Source organism: Littorina saxatilis, linkage group LG12 (genome assembly GCF_037325665.1).
Source record: "Littorina saxatilis isolate snail1 linkage group LG12, US_GU_Lsax_2.0, whole genome shotgun sequence".
NCBI classification, from domain to species: Eukaryota; Metazoa; Mollusca; class Gastropoda; order Littorinimorpha; family Littorinidae; genus Littorina; species Littorina saxatilis.
This window is the reverse complement of record NC_090256.1, coordinates 37,524,519-37,543,350: the sequence shown is the minus strand read 5'-3', so window position 1 is coordinate 37,543,350 and position 18,832 is coordinate 37,524,519. Positions and strand designations below refer to the sequence as shown.

The following is an 18,832-nucleotide window of genomic DNA, read 5'->3' as shown; positions in this document are numbered from 1 at the left end:
GTACAGTTAAATGCTGTCATCTTTCGTGAAACTGATGAGGTGTTAAAAAACAATGTGCATATAATAAAACAAAGTCCAGATCATTATGATAGAAATAGGAAGTCCGGTTTATTATTATAAAAGCAAGAGATGTTGCATTGAATTCTTCTCTGTTCTGATCCTCATAAAGAACTTTTTTTTTCGTATCTTCTTCTTCTGAGTTCCAGGAATAAAGCCTTAGACATTGGTTTTGGTGGTGATGGTAGAATGTGTGGTAGTTGAAAGATGTTAAAAGAACATTCACAGCACAAAGAATATGAGGGTGAATACTTTGTTACCTTTTATATTTAGTCAAGTTTTGACTAAATATTTTAACATCGAGGGGGAATCGAAACGAGGGTCGTGGTGTATGTGTGTGCGTGCGTGTGTGTGTGTGTGTGTGTAGAGCGATTCAGACTAAACTACTGGACCGATCTTTATGAAATTTGACATGAGAGTTCCTGGGTATGAAATCCCCGAACGTTTTTTTCATTTTTTTGATAAATGTCTTTGATGACGTCATATCCGGCTTTTCGTGAAAGTTGAGGCGGCACTGTCACGCCCTCATTTTTCAACCAAATTGGTTGAAATTTTGGTCAAGTACTCTTCAACGAAGCCCGGGGTTCGGTATTGCATTTCAGCTTGGTGGCTTAAAAATTAATTAATGACTTTGGTCATTAAAAATCGGAAAATTGTAAAAAAAAATAAAAATTTATAAAACGATCCAAATTTACGTTTATCTTATTCTCCATCATTTGCTGATTCCAAAAACATATAAATATGTTATATTCGGATTAAAAACAAGCTCTGAAAATTAAATATATAAAAATTATTATCAAATTTTTTTTTTTCGAAATCAATTTAAAAACACTTTCATCTTATTCCTTGTCGGTTCCTGATTCCAAAAATATATAGATATGATATGTTTGGATTAAAAACACGCTCAGAAAGTTAAAACAAAGAGAGGTACAGAAAAGCGTGCTATCCTTCTCAGCGCAACGAATACCCCGCTCTTCTTGTCAATTCCACGTGTTCTGTGAGTTCAACAGCTACTTGACTAAATATTGTATTTTCGCCTTACGCGACTTGTTTTTATTTTGATGAATTATCTGTCTGGATATATTTTTTTTTTACTCGTAACTGCATTAACTAGTCTTTTTCATTTGATTTACTCAATATAGACGGTGGGAGAAGTGAAACAGTTGTTCATGGCAACATACTGCATATCCTGTGAAGCAGCGGCTATCAGGGAGAATGATTCACTCAAGGGGTTGCAGACAGCATGTAAGTCTTTCCTAAGGCAACGAACCCCACTCATCTGTTTAAGTTTGTCGGTCAAAGGACAATCGTGACCTAGGTACAGCTAATAATTCACCCCACGTTATGAATACTAGCAGTTAAAATGTTCTTACACACATGCTCACATGATGAACCATGCTGAACATAATTTCCTTATTGCTTTACTTTTTCTTGGCCCAGGTTGAGAGAGTGACAGCATGTCAAACAGACTGACCAGCAAACTGTAACAGACAGCTGATCGTCCTTCAGTCAACATAGAAAGCAGCAAACATTTGTTGTGATTTTGAATACTTGTTTGTGTGCGAGTGTGTGCATGCGTATGTGTGCGTGCGTGTCTGTGTGTATGTGTGTGTGCGTGTCTGTGTGTGTGCATGCGTGCGTGCATCTGTTTTCGCATTACAAGTGCAGCGGTTGGGCTAGATCCACCCAAAGAATCCAAACAATTTTATTAGATTTTTTTTTCGTGCAGATAACGAGGACTTAACAGTGGGCAAAGCTGGTATCACTAGAAACACAAAACTAGTGCTGGACACCTTACAGGTGAGGAAATATGCTTCTTTTTTTTAAACATTCGTGTACATCTTGCAAGTGTTCAATGAAAAAAAAGAAGTAAATATGCCTGGATAACAAGCTTTGGGTATCGTAGTGGCGTTCAAAGTAATTACAATATTCTCACCTCAGAGTTATTCTGTTTTCTGATGCTTTTTGACGCTTGCCAGGTTTTGTGTTTGAAATCAGTGCTTCTTGGGTCTTCAACAGAATTCGGTAAAATGTGAAACTGGAAACACACACCCCCCCCCCCCCCCCCCCCCCCCCCCCCACTTTTAAAACTGTAAAAACTGAGAAAATCAGGTTTTGAACTGCAGACCTGTTTACCAGTACGATTTGGGGGTATTTTGTACGCCAAATTATTATCGGTACGCAAATACGCGACACATGCACAAAATACGCCTAAGAAAAAGTCTAGAATACGTTTTCCGGTGTTGGTGTGCTGATTACGGAATAGTACAACTGATACCGGTTTCGGTCGAAGGGAGATAACCATGACAGCGAGTCTTCAGCTGTGGAAACCTTGTTCAGTTGTCGGCACGTGCGATCGTCTGGACAATCGTGGCAAAATGAAGCGGAAAAATGTGCCAGTTTCGGATGACTGTACCAAGTCTAAACAGCAGAAGCAGCAGATTTTCTTGGAGAAATATAAGAAAGAGCCAGGAATTGTGGAGTCTACTATGGGAAAAAGTCATGCACACTGCAAGTATTGTAAATCAGATTTCTCTGTTGCCCATGCTGGGAAAAATGACATCGAACGACACTGCAGTTCCAAAACTCACCTGGACAAGTTTGCTGCAAAGAAATCCGCTGAAAGCTGCCAATGAATTATCAAGTTCATTCCCGCAAAGCAAATCCTGCCAGAAGAAAAGGCTGTAGTCCGCGCTGAAGCAATGTTTTCTGAGATGATTGTAAAAATGAACTTTCCACTGTCAACCGCAGATGTTATTTCACGAACTTCATCTTTTCATTATCAATCTGTTTGGAAGACACTGGTTATAATGCTATAAACTGACAGGTAAATAAAATTGTTTTATTCCTGTTGTATTGGAAGGAGTTAAATTCTGAAGGTGTTCACAAGACATGCTATTCTTACACAAACACGTTTGCACCCACGCGTACATTTTCCCTACCCCATATGGCTTTGCTTGCAAAGTACACCAACTTTTTAAAAAATACACTCAACTTTTTGGGAAAGTACTCTTGCCTCGGGTTTAGGGTAAACAGGTCTGGAACTGGAATTTTAAAATGGAGGTAATTTGCAGATGTTATTAGCAGAAAATCTAGAATCTAAGGCCTGGAAAGGGTGGGGGGATCTTAAATCGAGAATGTGCGTGTGTGTGTGTATGGGGGTGGGTCCACTGTATAATTGTGTCAACATGAGGTAGATGTTGCAAGACTGATAACAAAGAGATCCCATGGGCAGATGACACTGGCGTTCAAGCTGAGCCCGCAGCCCGAAGGGAAAGAAGAAGGTCCAGCCCTGCAGGTCACGCTGCACAAACACTCCACAGTGGAGACTTGCGTTGAGGCCATGGCACAGGCAGCTGGTCTCAGTGGTAAGTTGTTGCGTCGAGGCCATGGCACAGGCAGCTGGTCTCAGTGGTAATTTGTTGCGTCGAGGCCATGGTACAGGCAGCTGGTCTCAGTGGTAAGTTGTTGCGTCCAGGCCATGGTACAGGCAGCTGGTCTCAGTGGTAAGTTATTGCGTCCAGGCCATGGTACAGGCAGCTGGTCTCAGTGGTAAGTTGTTGCGTCCAGGCCATGGTACAGGCAGCTGGTCTCAGTGGTAAGTTGTGTGCAGGCCATGGCACAGGCAGCTGGTCTCAGTGGTAAGTTGTTGCGTCCAGGCCATAGCATAGGCGGCTGGTCTCAGTGGTAAGTTCTTGCGTCCAGACCATGGCACAGGCAGCTGGTCTCAGTGGTAAGTTGTTGAGTCCAGGCCATGGTATGGGCAGCTGGTCTCAGTGGTGAGTTGTTGCGTCCAGGCCATGGTACAGGCAGCTGGTCTCAGTGGTGAGTTGTTGCGTCCAGGCCATGGCACAGGAAGCTGGTCTCAGTGGTAAGTTGTATGTGCAGGGATGGGATTTGTATGAGGATCTCCTAAATGGCAGGGTAAAAACGGTCATACACGTAAAAATCCACTTGTGCAAAAAATCACGAGTGTATGTGGGAGTTTCAGCCCATGAACGCAGAAGAAGAAGAAGAAGTATGGGGATCCGTGGTTGGTTTGTAGCTTCCAGTCAGTAGCACACAGGCTTCCAGTTTTTCGCTATGGCGGGACGGCGGGGTATTTTTCTGAATTGACCAGATTAATGGTTCCGTGCAGTCTCTAAGCTGACGGAATTGTGCCACCCAAATGCAAGGGAAAAGACTGATGTGCATGTTAAAGATCTCCAATTTCCAGCAAAAGTCTAGAGACTTAGAATCACACAGATACCTAGCTTGCATACCTTCAAAGACCGCGTCATGCTACCCACGTGGCAGGGTTTCACGCAAAACTCAAACCATAAGGTGACGTGCCGCTGAAAGTAAAAAGCTTAGGAATGCACAAGAAGAGGAAGTACGTGGATCTGTGTAAACATGCCTTACCGGCCCATTAAAAAACTTGACATGGGCATTTTTTTGCATTTATGATGAACTTTTCCAAATTATGAACATTTCTTAGCTTCAGGTGGCATGCCCCCTTTCCAAGAAGCCGTTAAGCTTTTTCATTTCTACCCTGGTCTCATTCCTGTATGCGGACAGTTCTGCTAATACAATGGTACCGGTGATGTAAGAACACCCTTGAGAACAATCGAAAGTGGACTGATATTGCAGTTGTACGCAGTGTGAATGTACAAGAATGGAAAAAAACGAGAATGGTTTTATATATGGAATGCTGGTGATGACTGTGAATGGTTTGTTTTGTCAGCGATTAAATGTATGTTTTATAAACTAAATATTCTTGTTTTTCGGAATGTTAGCAGTCTGGCTATATGTTTTGAAATGACTACAGCTACAACTTCTGACTATTTCCATTGGCGTCATCTGTGAAGTAAGGTGGATGATGGCATACAGGAAACAAAATATTACTGATAATTATTTCAGTGTTTTGACAGAAGGAAGGATGATATTTGAAGATGACTGTTTAGAGTCAATTTAAATTGAGTCTCAGAGAGAGAGAGAGAAATCAGAAGGTGTTTTAGAAACAAAGGGCAGGGAAGAAGAAAATTAGTATGTCTTGCAATCCTCTTGATGTTGAACTGCAAAAGGTTTTTTGACTTTTGCTTTTTTTGTGGCTTAGACTATAAGTTAGAGTTTGTTTGCTCTTCCTTCCAGCCCCAGTCCCCAACACCACCCCCCCCCCCCCCCAAAAAAAAAAGGAGAAAAAAAGAACTTTTTAAAATAATGTACACAAATAATTGATACTGAAGTTTGCCAGACATACTCTACTTAAGTTTCAGCATTAGGTTGAATATGTGGGAACAATGTGAAATGTGAGTCACATAACAAAGAAAGGATATGAAACTAATATTGTACCCATGTAGTTAACCTGTCTGAACACCTGGGTACATAGCAGACAACAGCACACCTGGCTTCAACACATTTTATGATTTACTGAAACCTTGGGGGTAGTTTTTGCTTGCTAAAGCTCAACTATTGCTTTCATTGATGCAGATGAATTGAAAGAAGTGTTTGTGTGTTTGTCTCTTTTTGCTCTGTTTATTTGTGTGTATTTGTGTGGTTCTGTACATGTTAGCAGTTTTGCCTGGCTCTCATATTTCACATTTCCAAATAGAAAAACAAAAGCTGGTCATCAAAGTATTTCACAAGATGAATTTAACATACATTTGATGGAACACTTGTTGGGCATTTTGTGGGGGACTAATTTTTTTTTTAATATTCTGCAAGCAGTTTTATGTAGAAAGAACGGAAAAGCAGGATGAATAATTTAGCCCACACTGTTCAGATTACAGTCATTTACAAATACAAATCAGTCAGGGAAATTAGTTGCTTATGACAAAGCTGTGTTATGTTGATGTAAAAAAAAAAAGGTTCAGTATGAAATGGAACATCTGGGTAAATCTACATGGAAAATATTAACTTTCAGTCTTAATATGTATGTTGAACAGGATCCTACTCCTAGGGATCCCATTTTTGTGCGAATCAGCAGATTTTGAAAAAATGGTCAGATGAGAAACAGCTATGAATGTGCTCAGCATAAAAGTTTCAACATAACAACCCCCCCCCCCCCCATATAACAATCTCTCGATATCAGGGTATCCCAATGAATCTGCCATATCAAACACAGAGTGTTTTTTAAACACAACGTCTAGAAAAGTTGTGTAAATTTTTCTTGTCTTGTTAACAAAAACACTCTGAAGACTCAACATAGTCTGTATGTGTGCCTGTCTGTATTTGTGTGTCTGTGGGTTTTTCATGTTACTGTTTTGTCATTATTATTTGTTCTTTTAATTAATTTTGTTTTCCCTCAACAGAACCCTCAGAGTGGCACTTGCGTAAAACCAACTTCTTTGGGGAACCAGCAAATATTCTAGAGGATCTGACTCAGAACCTCTACCAATGCGCAATAAACCCTGGTGATTTCTTCATTCTTGAAAAAGGCAGGCTTCCTCCAAAGGTAATCTTCATGAAAGATGATGATTGGTGAGCTTGGTTGATTGTTTTGTTGGGTTAGTTTGGGTTGTATTGGTCTTAATTTCTCTGTGTGTTTGGGTTGGTTTTGTGGGTTTGGTTTGGGTTGCTTAGTACATGTATAACTATTGATTATGAGAAAAGATAGGTTGTGACACTGTTTATTGCTATGAATCGTATGATAATGGAATACAGTGGAAACTCCCTTTTAAGACCCCCCAATTTCAGATTTCCCCATTTTTAAGACCTTGAATTTTCAGATTTTCTGTTCATAACATTTGTACATTTGCCCCTATTTTAAGATCCTGTCCTTTTTATATTTAGTCAAGTTTTGACTAAATATTTTAACATTGAGGGGGAATCGAAACGAGGGTATGGTGTATGTGTGTCTGTGTGTCTGTGCGTGTGTGTGTGTGTGTATGTGTGTAGAGCGATTAAGACTAAACTACTGGACCGATCTTTATGAAATTTGACATGAGAGTTCCTGGGTATGAAATCCCCGAACGTTTTTTTCATTTTTTTGATAAATGTCTTTGATGACGTCATATCCGGCTTTTCGTGAAAGTTGAGGCGGCACTGTCACGCCCTCATTTTTCAACCAAATTGGTTGAAATTTTGGTCAAGTAATCTTCGACGAAGCCCGGGGTTCGGTATTGCATTTCAGCTTGGTGGCTTAAAAATTAATTAATGACTTTGGTCATTAAAAATCTGAAAATTGTAAAAAAAAATAAAAATTTATAAAACGATCCAAATTTACGTTTATCTTATTCTCCATCATTTGCTGATTCCAAAAACATATAAATATTTTATATTCGGATTAAAAACAAGCTCTGAAAATTAAATATATAAAAATTATTATCAAATTTTTTTTTTCGAAATCGTTTTAAAAACACTTTCATCTTATTCCTTGTCGGTTCCTGATTCCAAAAACATATAGATATGATATGTTTGGATTAAAAACACGCTCAGAAAGTTAAAACGAAGAGAGGTACAGAAAAGCGTGCTATCCTTCTCAGCGCAACGAATATCCCGCTCTTCTTGTCAATTCCACGGGCGGTGGAGTGACGATGCTACGAGTATACGGTCTTGCTGCGTTGCGTTGCGTTCAGTTTCATTCTGTGAGTTCGACAGCTACTTGACTAAATATTGTATTTTCGCCTTACGCGACTTGTTAAAACCTGCTTTTCTCCATTTATCGGAAGTCTTGAAAGGGGGGTTCCAATGTAGTTAAATGGAAGAATGAGAAAGAGTTTGTGTCTGAACACACTATAAACGTTTAAGTTTGTGCATCTGTCTGTCTGTCTGTCTGTCTGTGTGTCTGTCTGTCTGTCTGTCTGTCTCTGTCTCTCTCTGTCTGTCTGTCTGTCTGTCTGTCTGTCTGTCTGTCTGTCTGTCTGTCTGTCTGTCTGTTGCTCTGTGCAACTCGTTCTGTTTATGTATTGTTGCAGAAAATTACCAATGGTTAATTTTGGCACTATTTGAACCTGTTAAATTTGAATTCAGTATGTATCGTGTATATGTTTGTTTGTGCAGGGGTTTGTGTCGCTTCCTATCTGGCTGTATGCTTCCCCCAAGCAATTGGATGCTTCCTGGCTCAGCAGCTTCTCACCTAAAATTGAAGGTAAAGACAACACAATTATTAAAAACCAAAAACATTTTTTGTTCAGCACAGCCAGGATGGTATTCACAAGAAAGTACCCAACTGGTTGAGAACCAAACCAAACGCTTGGTCAGATTGGTTGAAATAGGCGATGTTCGGAAATAACACTGTCAGGATTTTCAAGCAGTGTGGCAAGCTTTTGAAAGCAAGACAAAAGAACAGAATGCTGCTGACCGGCCTAGACCGGCCAGGGCGACAGACAACTAACTCTGATGTGTATGTCATGCCGTGTGTGCTCGTTATGATACCCTTTACTTTAGAAAATATGCACAACTGAGCCAAGCGTTGCCGCCGATTGCTTGCCGATCACTGGCAATGATCGCTAGGCACATGTGTGTTCCTACACTTACATGACCACAAGCCAAACCCACGTGACCTTAGTTAAAACACTTCTGCAATCACTGCAGACCAGCGATCATTGCCGCAGCAAATCTTAAACTCCGATGAGTATATTTTCGAAAGAAAAGAGTGTCATATTAAGCGCACACTGCATAACATACAGATTAGATTTAGTTGTTCATGGCGATGACAGGTTTAAAGTTGGTCTGCAGTGTACTGTTGCTTCGCCAAGTCTTGTTCATGGCGATAACAGGTTAAAGTTGGTCTACAGTGTGCTGTTGCTTCGCCAAGTCTTGTTCATGGCGATGACAGGTGTAAAGTTGGTCTGCAGTGTGCTGTTGCTTCGCCAAGTCTTGTTCATGGCGATGACAGGTGTAAAGTTGGTCTCCAGTGTACTGTTGCTTCGCCAAGTCTTGTTCATGGCGATGACAGGTTAAAGTTGGTCTACAGTGTGCTGTTGCTTTGCCAAGTCTTGTTCATGGCGATGACAGGTGTAAAGCTGGTCTGCAGTGTGCTGTTGCTTCGCCAAGTCTTGTTCATGGTGATGACAGGTGTAAAGTTAGTCTGCAGTGTGCTGTTGCTTCGCCAAGTCTTGTTCATGGCGATGACAGATGTAAAGTTGGTCTGCAGTGTGCTGTTGCTTCGCCAAGTCTTGTTCATGGCGATGACAGGTGTAAAGTTAGTCTGCAGTATGCTCTTGCTTCGCCAAGTCTTGCTCATGGCGATGACAGGTTTAAAGTTGGTCTGCAGTGAACAAGAGATGAAGGTAAATCTGGTGAGGTGGGGATTGTTAGGCGAGGGGGAAGAGAGTTTTCTTCCATGTTAACTCTATCTTCAAAGCTTTGTTGATTACTTTTGCCTTGTTTCATGTTCTCTTAAGTCTCATGATTGTTGATTTTGTATTCTTGTTGTGTACATGTAGTACAAAAACTGTCCGTGTGAGTAATACAATATCATTGCAGTCTTTTAACCACAAAAAAATTTTATTGCACATTTTCTGCATTACATCATTCAATGTACTTTCATTACAGCATCATTCCATGCCTCATTTTTCACTTCCACAATTTTTGTTCTGCATTAAAATAAATCACGCAACACTTTTGTCCCTATGATAGACCTGTTAATCGGAGACATGAAGAAAGGCAAAGATAGCCCGCAACGTGTTGGAGACATCCTCATCTCCAGAGACGCAACGTTTGAAGATCTTCGTATCGAGATCCGAGAATTATTAGTGTCGCAGAAGCAGCTGCAGGTCAAGGTCAATCAGCTACGAGTCAGCACAGTGGAGGGGAGAGCCAAGCGGCTTCGTCGAGTTCTGCGTGGAGCTCAGACCACTCTCAGGTAAACGTTAATCAATAAGGGAAGAAAGAATGAAAGAAAGACAGACAGAAATGAATAAATAAATAAATAAATAGATAAATGAATAAATGATTAAAGGTCTTCATGTAGCTCACACTCTCTTGTAAATATGGGTAAATAAATGAATGAATAAAAAAATCAACAGAGAAGTAAGTAAAGTCATTAAGAAATTACTAAATCAGTCAGTAAATAAATGAATGAATGGAGCGATGGATGGATAGATCAATAGATACATTAATTAATCAATAATTTGATCAATCTATCCATGAAACCGTCGGTCAATTAGCTGGCTATTGGCAATTAAAGAAGTGTCAAAGCATGGACTAAATGCTTTATTTTGAAACCAGAAACTAGTACATGTACACTTATGCAGTTACAGAATTTCAACAGATGTTTTGGTATCTGAAATGAATTTGCTCCTAACAAACAACAACATCTTTCTGGTTGGTTTCAGGCGTTTGAAGATAACTGGTGAAACTGTCATTGGTGTTCAGGTTGTGACAAGAGATGCTGAGCCCAGGTAAGAATTTATATTCATTTTGATTATCCCTGTGTCTCTCCTCCCCCCCCCCCCCCCCCAACCCCCCCCCCCCAAACACACATACACACAGACCCCCTGACACACACACACACACACACTCACCAACACACACACACACTCACACGCTCATTAACACACACACACACACACACACACACACACACACACTCACACGCTCATTAACACACACACACACACACACACACACACACACACTGTACTCTGTTTGCTTGCTTGTCTTGGCTTATCTTTCAATATGCCGTTTTCAGCACGGACCAGGTGGTACTCAACCTCAGGCTGCGCAAACCAGAGGAACGTGCGTACGGAGAGACCCAGGAGCTGGTGTGGGATTGTGCCCAGGGCTCCAGCACTGCCAGGCTCAAACAGGAGATCTCTCGCCGCCTCACCATGTCTGAAGAGTCACTCACCATCGCCAAACACTTCCCCGATGATTTCCAATGGAAGATTCTCACAGATCAGGTAGGGATTATTCAGGTGTTTATGTTTTTATTTCATGAAGGGGGTGGGGTTGTGTTGTGTGGTGTGTGTGTGTGTGTTGCAAGCTAATGTGTGTGTGTCTGTGTGTCTGTGTCTGTGTGTGGCTGTGAGTGTCTTTGTGTGTCTGTCAGTCTGTGTATCTCTCTTTCTGTCTGTCACTTTCCTAGAGAGAGGGGTGGGAGTCATAGAAAGGCAAGAGAAAGGCGAACAAAAGATGGTGTCAGTGTGTGTGTCATGAAAAGGCGTGGAAATAATTTCAGTCTAGTACAGTGAGGGTTGACACTTACCTGGATTCCAGCAAAAGTCTGTGAAGAATGATACACTGCAGTACCGGTAAATAGTTACATTGACCAAGAAAGACTTTTATTTTGAAACTGTATCTTAGACAGAAAAACTTTGGCTCACAAAAGAAATTGTAAATATCAATTAATTTTGCAGGTTCAAAATCAAGGCCACCATCAAAGCAATAACAAGAAGGGGAAGAAGAGAACCCACGCACCCAAGTCAAACATTCGCTTGAAACCGTTTCAGGTTCAGGATGGAGATGTCATCGGCGTTATAGTACGTATGACATTTAGTATGCTTGTATGAATCATTTTTGATACTGCAATTTTGGCATTGGTTTCTCTTGATTTTTGAGAGGGGGACGGGAGGAAGGGAAGGAATAAGTTAAAACAATTTTTTTTTAAACTAGTTTATTTACTTGTTACGTAGTTGTTGTTTGTGTGTTTTCCGTTGTTTTGTATTTTTTCTTTAGGGTGGGGGAGGGGGGGAGGGAGGGAGGGGGGGAGGGAGGGAGGGGGGGAGGGAGGGAGGGGGGGGGGGAGGGGGGGGGGATTTTGTTGTTGTTGAGTGGGGAGACAAAGGGGTTTTGCAAAACCTTTTGTGCCTGAGCTGGATGTTATTGCACGGTGAAAAATATTTGTCTGCAATGACGTACAAACTAAAAACTTGAAAATGGAAATTGGTGTTCTTTGTCTTCTCTTTCTTATTATAAAATGGACATTTATGGAATTTGATGTGTTTACAGTAGTGGTTTATTTTGTGTACCCCAGGGAAAGTCTTCACAGCTGGTAGGCAGTGATGGTAGTGCTCCGGGTCCAGAAGATTTCTCCACCCCAGAGGACAACGTGGGCCGAGAGCAGCAACTGGAGAGACAGCGCCAAAAGCAACTAGAGTGAGTTGCTGTCACAGAGTGTGGTTTTCATTTTTTTTAAAGTCAGTTTGTTTGTTTGTTTGTTTGTTCATGGGCTGAAACTCCCACGGCTTTTACGTGTATGACCGTTTTTACCCCGCCATTTAGGCAGCCATACGCCACTTTCGAAGGAAGCATGCTGGGTATTTTCGTGTTTCTATAACCCACCGAACTCTGACATGGACTACAGGATCTTTTTCGTGCGCACTTGGTCTTGTGTACACACGGGGGTGTTCGGACACCGAGGAGAGTCTGCACACAAAGTTGACTCTGAGAAATAAATCTCTCGCCGAACGTGGGGACGAACTCACGCTGACAGCTGCCAACTGGATACAAATCCAGCGCACTACCGACTGAGCTACATCCCCGCCCTTTTAAAGTCAGTGATGTCCAATGGTACCTTTCTTCTCCTTTCAAACCCCACAGATCTGTCCAGGCTTTCTAATTGTTATAAGAGAACCCTTCAACTTAAAGGCACAGTCAGCCTCCCGTAAACCATCACAGACACTGTCAGGCTTTTACACAAAGTACAAACATCCTTTCATTTAAACACTCACCGCTTGAGAACATCCTAGGTGCCCTCTGTAAAGAGCAAGCAATTTTCAAAGAATTTATTTTTGTGTGGTTTATCTTACCCCTGAGACATCGTGAACCCGTGTGATCCAGTTTCCTTTTTTTCACAATTTAGTCGTCAGTTTGTGATTTCAATGCGACTCACTGTAAGCTTATCTGCAATAGCAAGTTATTGTGTACCTCTGAATCTAAAAACGCAACAAACGGCTGCGAGTCACATGAACTAGAGCGGTGGTGGTTGACCATTCAGAGTAACTGGCGCTAAGCAGAACCGTCGTCTGCTACAAGAAAGACGTTTCCCGTGAAACGTTTCCCGTGACACGTTTCCGGGCTTTTCTTTTTTCAAACTTTCAAAACTTCGAATTGTACTGATCTTGTCTTGATGAAAAAATAATTCTTTTATGATTTAAGAATGTTTGTGTAACAAGCTGTCCATTTATTATTTAGATGTTAAAAGTAAGGTCTAGCACCAAAACGAGGCGCCTGATAGTCCGTTTGGATAGTCCACAAAAATAAATTCTTTGAAAACGTCTCACTCTCGACAGAAAGCAGCCAGGATGTTCCCGTTCGGTGAGCGTTCAAATGGAAGTATGCTTGCACTGTATGTAGAGGCTCGGGGAGCTCAGTGATGGTTTACGGGAGGCTTACTGTGCCTTGGGCGGGGATATAGCTCAGTTGGTAGCGCGCTGGATTTGTATTCAGTTGGCCGCTGTCAGCGTGAGTTCGATCCCAGGTTCGGCGGAAATTTATTTCACAGAGTCAACTTTGTGTGCAGACTCTCTTCGGTGTCCGAACCTCCCCCCGTGTACACTACACTGGGTGTGCACGTTAAAGATCCCACGATTGACAAAAGGGTCTTTCCTGGCAAAATTGCTTAGGCACAGTTAATAATTGTCTACCTATACCCGTGTGACTTGGAATAATAGGCCGTGAAAGGTAAATATGCGCCAAAATGGCTGCAATCTACTGGCCGTATAAAATTTCATCTCACACAGCATCACTGCAGAGCGCCTAGAACTGTACCCACAGAATATGCGCGATATAAGACTCATTGATTGATTGATTTAACAAACACATACCAAGATTGAAAGGCCTTGCTGCTTTCTGTGCAGAGTGGGAATTTGTTGTTGTATTATTCATATTTAAACCAGCACGGTTGGCCTAGTGGTAAGGCGTCTGCCCCGTGATCGGGAGGTCGTGGGTTGGAACCCCGGCCGGGTCATACCTAAGACTTTAAAATTGGCAATCTAGTGGCTGCTCCGCCTGGCGTCCGGCATTATGGGGTTGGTGCTTGGACTGGTTGGTCCGGTGTTAGAATAATGTGACTGGGTGAGACATGAAGCCTGTGCTGCGACTTTTGTCTTGTGTGTGGCGCACGTTATATGTCAAAGCAGCACCGCCCTGATATGGCCCTTCGTGGTCGGCTGGGCGTTAAGCAAACAAACAAACAAAAATTCATATTTAAAACCCACTGGTCAGGATGTTGATGTTTGGTGTGTGTCCAAATGGATCGATAGTGTTATCCCATGTTAAAGCCAGGGCAGATCTGAGATAGTGAGCAGAAGAGATTTTATGGGAAGGGGTGTGCCTTTAATGTTACTTCAAATTAACATTACATACCAGTTAATGTCGTATTGATCTTAAAATGTTGATCGTCCTGTGCAGTGATTGATGGTGGTTATTATAGTTTATGTATGTTGTTACTAGGGCTAGTAATAGTATTAAGTTGTGGTCTGAGAGAAAATACATCCTCATTTTGGGTCCTCTGCCAGTCAAAGAACAAAACATGAATAACCCATATATATCTTGGTTATAACTTGTTAGGTGTGGACAAGCCATCACCATCTGTAAACAAAGTTTATTCGGTCTTCATTGTGACATTGAAATGGTGGTAAAAACCAAAGCACCACTCAGTTTTGATGATGACAAACATCTGACATATTTTGTCACTTTGCAGAGAAGTCTGTCACACACAACTGTCTATAAACATAGAAAAGTGAACACTTTTATTCTGTTGTTTTTTATCCCCAGAGCAAAGCTCCCCCTCTCTAACTCAGTGATTTGATGATGGCAAACTTCTGACATATTTTGTCACTTTGCAGAGAAGTCTGTCACACACAACTGTCTATAAACATAGAAAAGTGAACACTTTTATTCTGTTTGGTTTTTTATCTTCAGAGCAAAGCACCACCTTTTCTAACTCAGTGGTTTGATGATGGCAAACTTCTGACATATTTAATTTGTCACTTTGCAGAGAAGTCTGCCACACAAAACATCTATAAACTTAGAAAACAAAAGCTTTTATTTTGTTGCATTTTTGTCTGCAGACGTCAAGCCAAACACCTGGTGGATGGTCTTTGCGGTCCAGGGAAAAGACGACCAGAGGTTCCCCTGAGAATCAAGATCGGAGACTTTACGTAGCGGTAGAATGATGTCAGAGGAACTCACCGTACAGTGGAACCCCCCTTTTAAGACCTCAACAAAATGTGAGAAAGTCAGGTCTCACAAAGGAGGGAGTCTTTAAATGGAGGTCAATTTACAGAGGCTATGAGCAGATAAATCAAGGCCTTAAAAAGGAGGAAGCCTTACATTTGTGGGTCTTAAAAGGGGGGGTTCTATTGTAAACTTTCAGTCTTTCAAGCTTGGCTGTGATGTGACCACAAAGATGGCAATGCAATAGCTCATCGACAGATCTTTCTACACCTTGGCACAATTATATACATTTGTTGTGTGGCTGTGTGTGAATTGATTTGTGGAAGCTGCAATTACTGGAGAAGCTGATGTTTTGCTGTGTTGCAATAGATGATATTCGGAAATAACTCAGTCAGGTTTTTATGGGTTGCTTTGAGCGAGTCGAAGGTTCCATAACATTATAGGGCCGTCACTAGTGAAAGGTGTGTCTGAAACACGTGGACAAGGCATGTGTAGAAAGCTTGCCTCACTAAAAGCAAGAGTATTCACTCTTTCACAACCCATACAAACCCGATAAAGTTATTTTCCAAACTTGTCTATTTTATTCATTACATTTAGTCAAGTTTTGACTAAATGTTTTAACATAGAGGGGGAATCGAGACGAGGGTCGTGGTGTATGTGTGTGTCTGTGCGTGTGTGTGTGTAGAGCGATTCAGACCAAACTACTGGACCGATCTTTATGAAATGTTACATGAGAGTTCCTGGGAATGATATCCCCGGACGTTTTTTTCTTTTTTTCGATAAATACCTTTGATGATCCGGCTTTTTGTAAAAGTTGAGGCGGCACTGTCACACCCTCATTTTTCAATCAAATTGATTGAAATTTTGGCCAAGCAATCTTCGACGAAGGCCGGACTTCGGTGTTGCATTTCAGCTTGGTGGCTTAAAAATTAATTAATGACTTTGGTCATTAAAAATCTGAAAATTGTTAAAAAAAAATAAAATTATTAAATGATCCAAATTTACGTTCATCTTATTCTTCATCATTTTCTAATTCCAAAAACATATAAATATGTTATATTTGGATTAAAAACAAGCTCTGAAAATTAAAAATATAAAAATTATGATCAAAATTAAATTTTCGAAATCAATTTAAAAACACTTTCATCTTATTCCTTGTCGGTTCCTGATTCCAAAAACATATAGATATGATATGTTTAGTAGTCCTTGGTTTGGATTAAAAACACGCTCAGAAAGTTAAAACGAAGAGAGGTACAGAAAAGCGTGCTATCCTTCTCAGCGTAACAACTACCCCGCTCTTCTTGTCAATTTCACTGCCTTTGCCACGAGCGGTGGACTGACAATGCTACGAGTATACGGTCTTGCTGAAAAATTGCATTGCGTTCAGTTTCATTCTGTGAGTTCGACAGCTTGACTAAATGTTGTATTTTCGCCTTACACGACTTGTTTATTTATGTCTTTTTCTTGATATGATATTTGGATGTTTGGGATGCTGTTGGAAAAATATGTCAATGGCTGGAGAAGCTGATGTGTTACTGTGTTGCGATTCTCAGATAATGAGAATAAAATAAATGCTTCAATTTGAATGAAAAAAGGGGAATTATTATATTATTTTGATAACCTTCGTGGTTGATAACGACGTTAAACACCAAATAAAGAAAGAAAGATATTATTTTGATTTCTGGATGAGGTGATATTGTTGGTATTGGCTTCCTTCTTTTTTTGGTGTATTTTGCGGGTCAGCTCCAAAATGAGAGTGCATTTTGTGTTATGTTAATGAACATAGGGCAGGTGCAAAGTAGTGAAGAACATTTGTTTGTGCATTTAAACAGAACCAGAGACTGTAGAGTACACAGACTGTGTACTCCACGGTCTCTGACAGAACATAGAAGGAAGCTATTTCTACAAATGACTTATTATCTTTGTATTGTTGGATTTTGTACCACTAACCAAGTGTCAAGACTAAGTTTGTCTGAGTGATCAGGATACAAATTGTTATTGTCAGTAGTTTTAGTTTGTGGTGATACCGCTAACTGAATATAATTGAGTGCTGAAGAGAAGCTACTAAATGGTTTTGACAGTTAACGTTTTTTTGTCTGTACTCTTTCCAGACAGATGGCTGGCAGTAAACATTACTTCTTCTTCTTCTGCGTTCGTGGGCTGAAACTCCCACGTACACTCGTGTTTTTTGCACGAGTGGAATTTTGCGTGTATGACCGTTTTTTACCCCGCCATTTAGGCAGCCATACGCCGTTTTCGGAGGAAAACGTTACTCATGTTCATAAAATCTTTGTTTGTGTAAAAAAAAGGGATAAGTCATGGAGTTATTTTTATAATCATTTTATACTTTTGAGTACACAATACAGAGTCTTGGTGTAGCTGAATCAATTGATGCAGGAATTAGCGACAAGTACTGAGTGCATATATGTTTGTGTTAATAAAGGTTGAATAGTTTCTGTAATTAATTTGTTCCCCATGGGCAAAGAGAAGATGGAATGTTATTGCAGTTTGTGCGTGCGTGCATACATACAAACATGTGTGAATGTGCACATGAGTGTATGAAAGAGATACGTACTTTCAGCTAACACCAAAGGCCATAAGAATGTCTTATAGTAGCAGGCCAGTGACTGTCTTCTTTATTTAATGGATAACACCTGTACTTAAATAGACATGAAATGATGATCAGGGCTGAGGTGCACAAAGTAAAACTGAGTGCCACCCAACTGGGTGTGAAGGACCCCTCTTTCTTTCGGCTGGTAACTGGCGCCACCTCGCGGCAAGAGCACACAAGAAAGGAAAAAAACTTGCATTTGTCCCAAACAGCATATCGGTTTGGTAACAGTTCGTGTGTAAGTCGTGCATTTTATATGGTAAACAGACAATGGGCGGTTCTGGTGAGGTTATGCCCCTTCTTTCTTTCGGCTGGTAACTGGCGCCACCTCGCGTCAAGATCACAGGAGTTGTCTCGCGTTATCACCCCAGAAGCGCTCTTTGAGTGCTGAAGAGAAGATACTAAATGGTTGATTGGTTAAATAAAGAAATCGCAACAAATCTAAAAAAAACTAAGTGGGTGGCACCCAGTTTCGCTTTGTGCACTCAGCCCAGGGATCCATGCAGGAGGTGGAATGATCAGCACTGTGGAACATCGGTTAAAAGTTGCATTCTCTTTTTGTTTGATTTTAACACAGTGCATCATGGCGCGAGCATTGTTTCATATTCTGCTTCTATTCTGTCACTTTCATTGGCATTCTCCTCAGAACGATGGAGATCTGGTCAGCATAAATTTATTGTGGCAATAAATTATGAAAGAAATATTGAAATCTGATACCTGTTATGGCAGTGTTGTCTTGAGTGTAGTGTTTTGTGTGTGTGTATGTGTGTGTGTGTGTATATATGCATGACTGTGTGTGTGACTGTGTGTGTTAGTGTATGTGCATAAGTGTGTTAGTATATGTGCAGGGGCGGATCCAGGGGGGGTTTCCAGGGTTTACAGACCCCCTCCCCCCTTAGCCTAAAAAAAATAAAATAAAAAATAAAAGAAGAAAAACTGATGGCTCAGATTGCACCAGATTGCTCCATTTTCCTTGATTGTTATGCCCCTGGATCCCCCTAAGAGCCGGCCTCTGTATTCTAGGTGAGGGGTGTGGAAAGTATTTGGGTAATTTGTTGGCTCAGGTTGCACCAGATCGGTGAATTGTCCTTGTTTTGATCCAAATTTTCTTCTTAAATT

At 40.9% G+C, this 18,832-nt stretch overlaps 1 protein-coding gene across 1 annotated transcript in view; it reads left to right on the top strand.

Moving 5' to 3' along the window:
• Positions 1–18,427, top strand: part of LOC138981847 (ubiquitin carboxyl-terminal hydrolase 40-like) — a 43,384-nt gene extending 24,957 nt beyond the window's left edge. The window contains exons 19-29 of the mRNA XM_070354952.1: positions 1,200–1,302; positions 1,787–1,857; positions 3,293–3,425; positions 6,348–6,490; positions 8,038–8,125; positions 9,619–9,844; positions 10,317–10,382; positions 10,673–10,883; positions 11,340–11,462; positions 11,957–12,078; positions 14,997–18,427. Coding sequence (XP_070211053.1) covers positions 1,200–1,302; positions 1,787–1,857; positions 3,293–3,425; positions 6,348–6,490; positions 8,038–8,125; positions 9,619–9,844; positions 10,317–10,382; positions 10,673–10,883; positions 11,340–11,462; positions 11,957–12,078; positions 14,997–15,090 — 1,380 coding nt within the window. The 3' untranslated portion in view covers positions 15,091–18,427. The remainder of the gene's footprint in view (positions 1–1,199; positions 1,303–1,786; positions 1,858–3,292; positions 3,426–6,347; positions 6,491–8,037; positions 8,126–9,618; positions 9,845–10,316; positions 10,383–10,672; positions 10,884–11,339; positions 11,463–11,956; positions 12,079–14,996) is intronic.
• Positions 18,428–18,832: the final 405 nt, after the last annotated feature.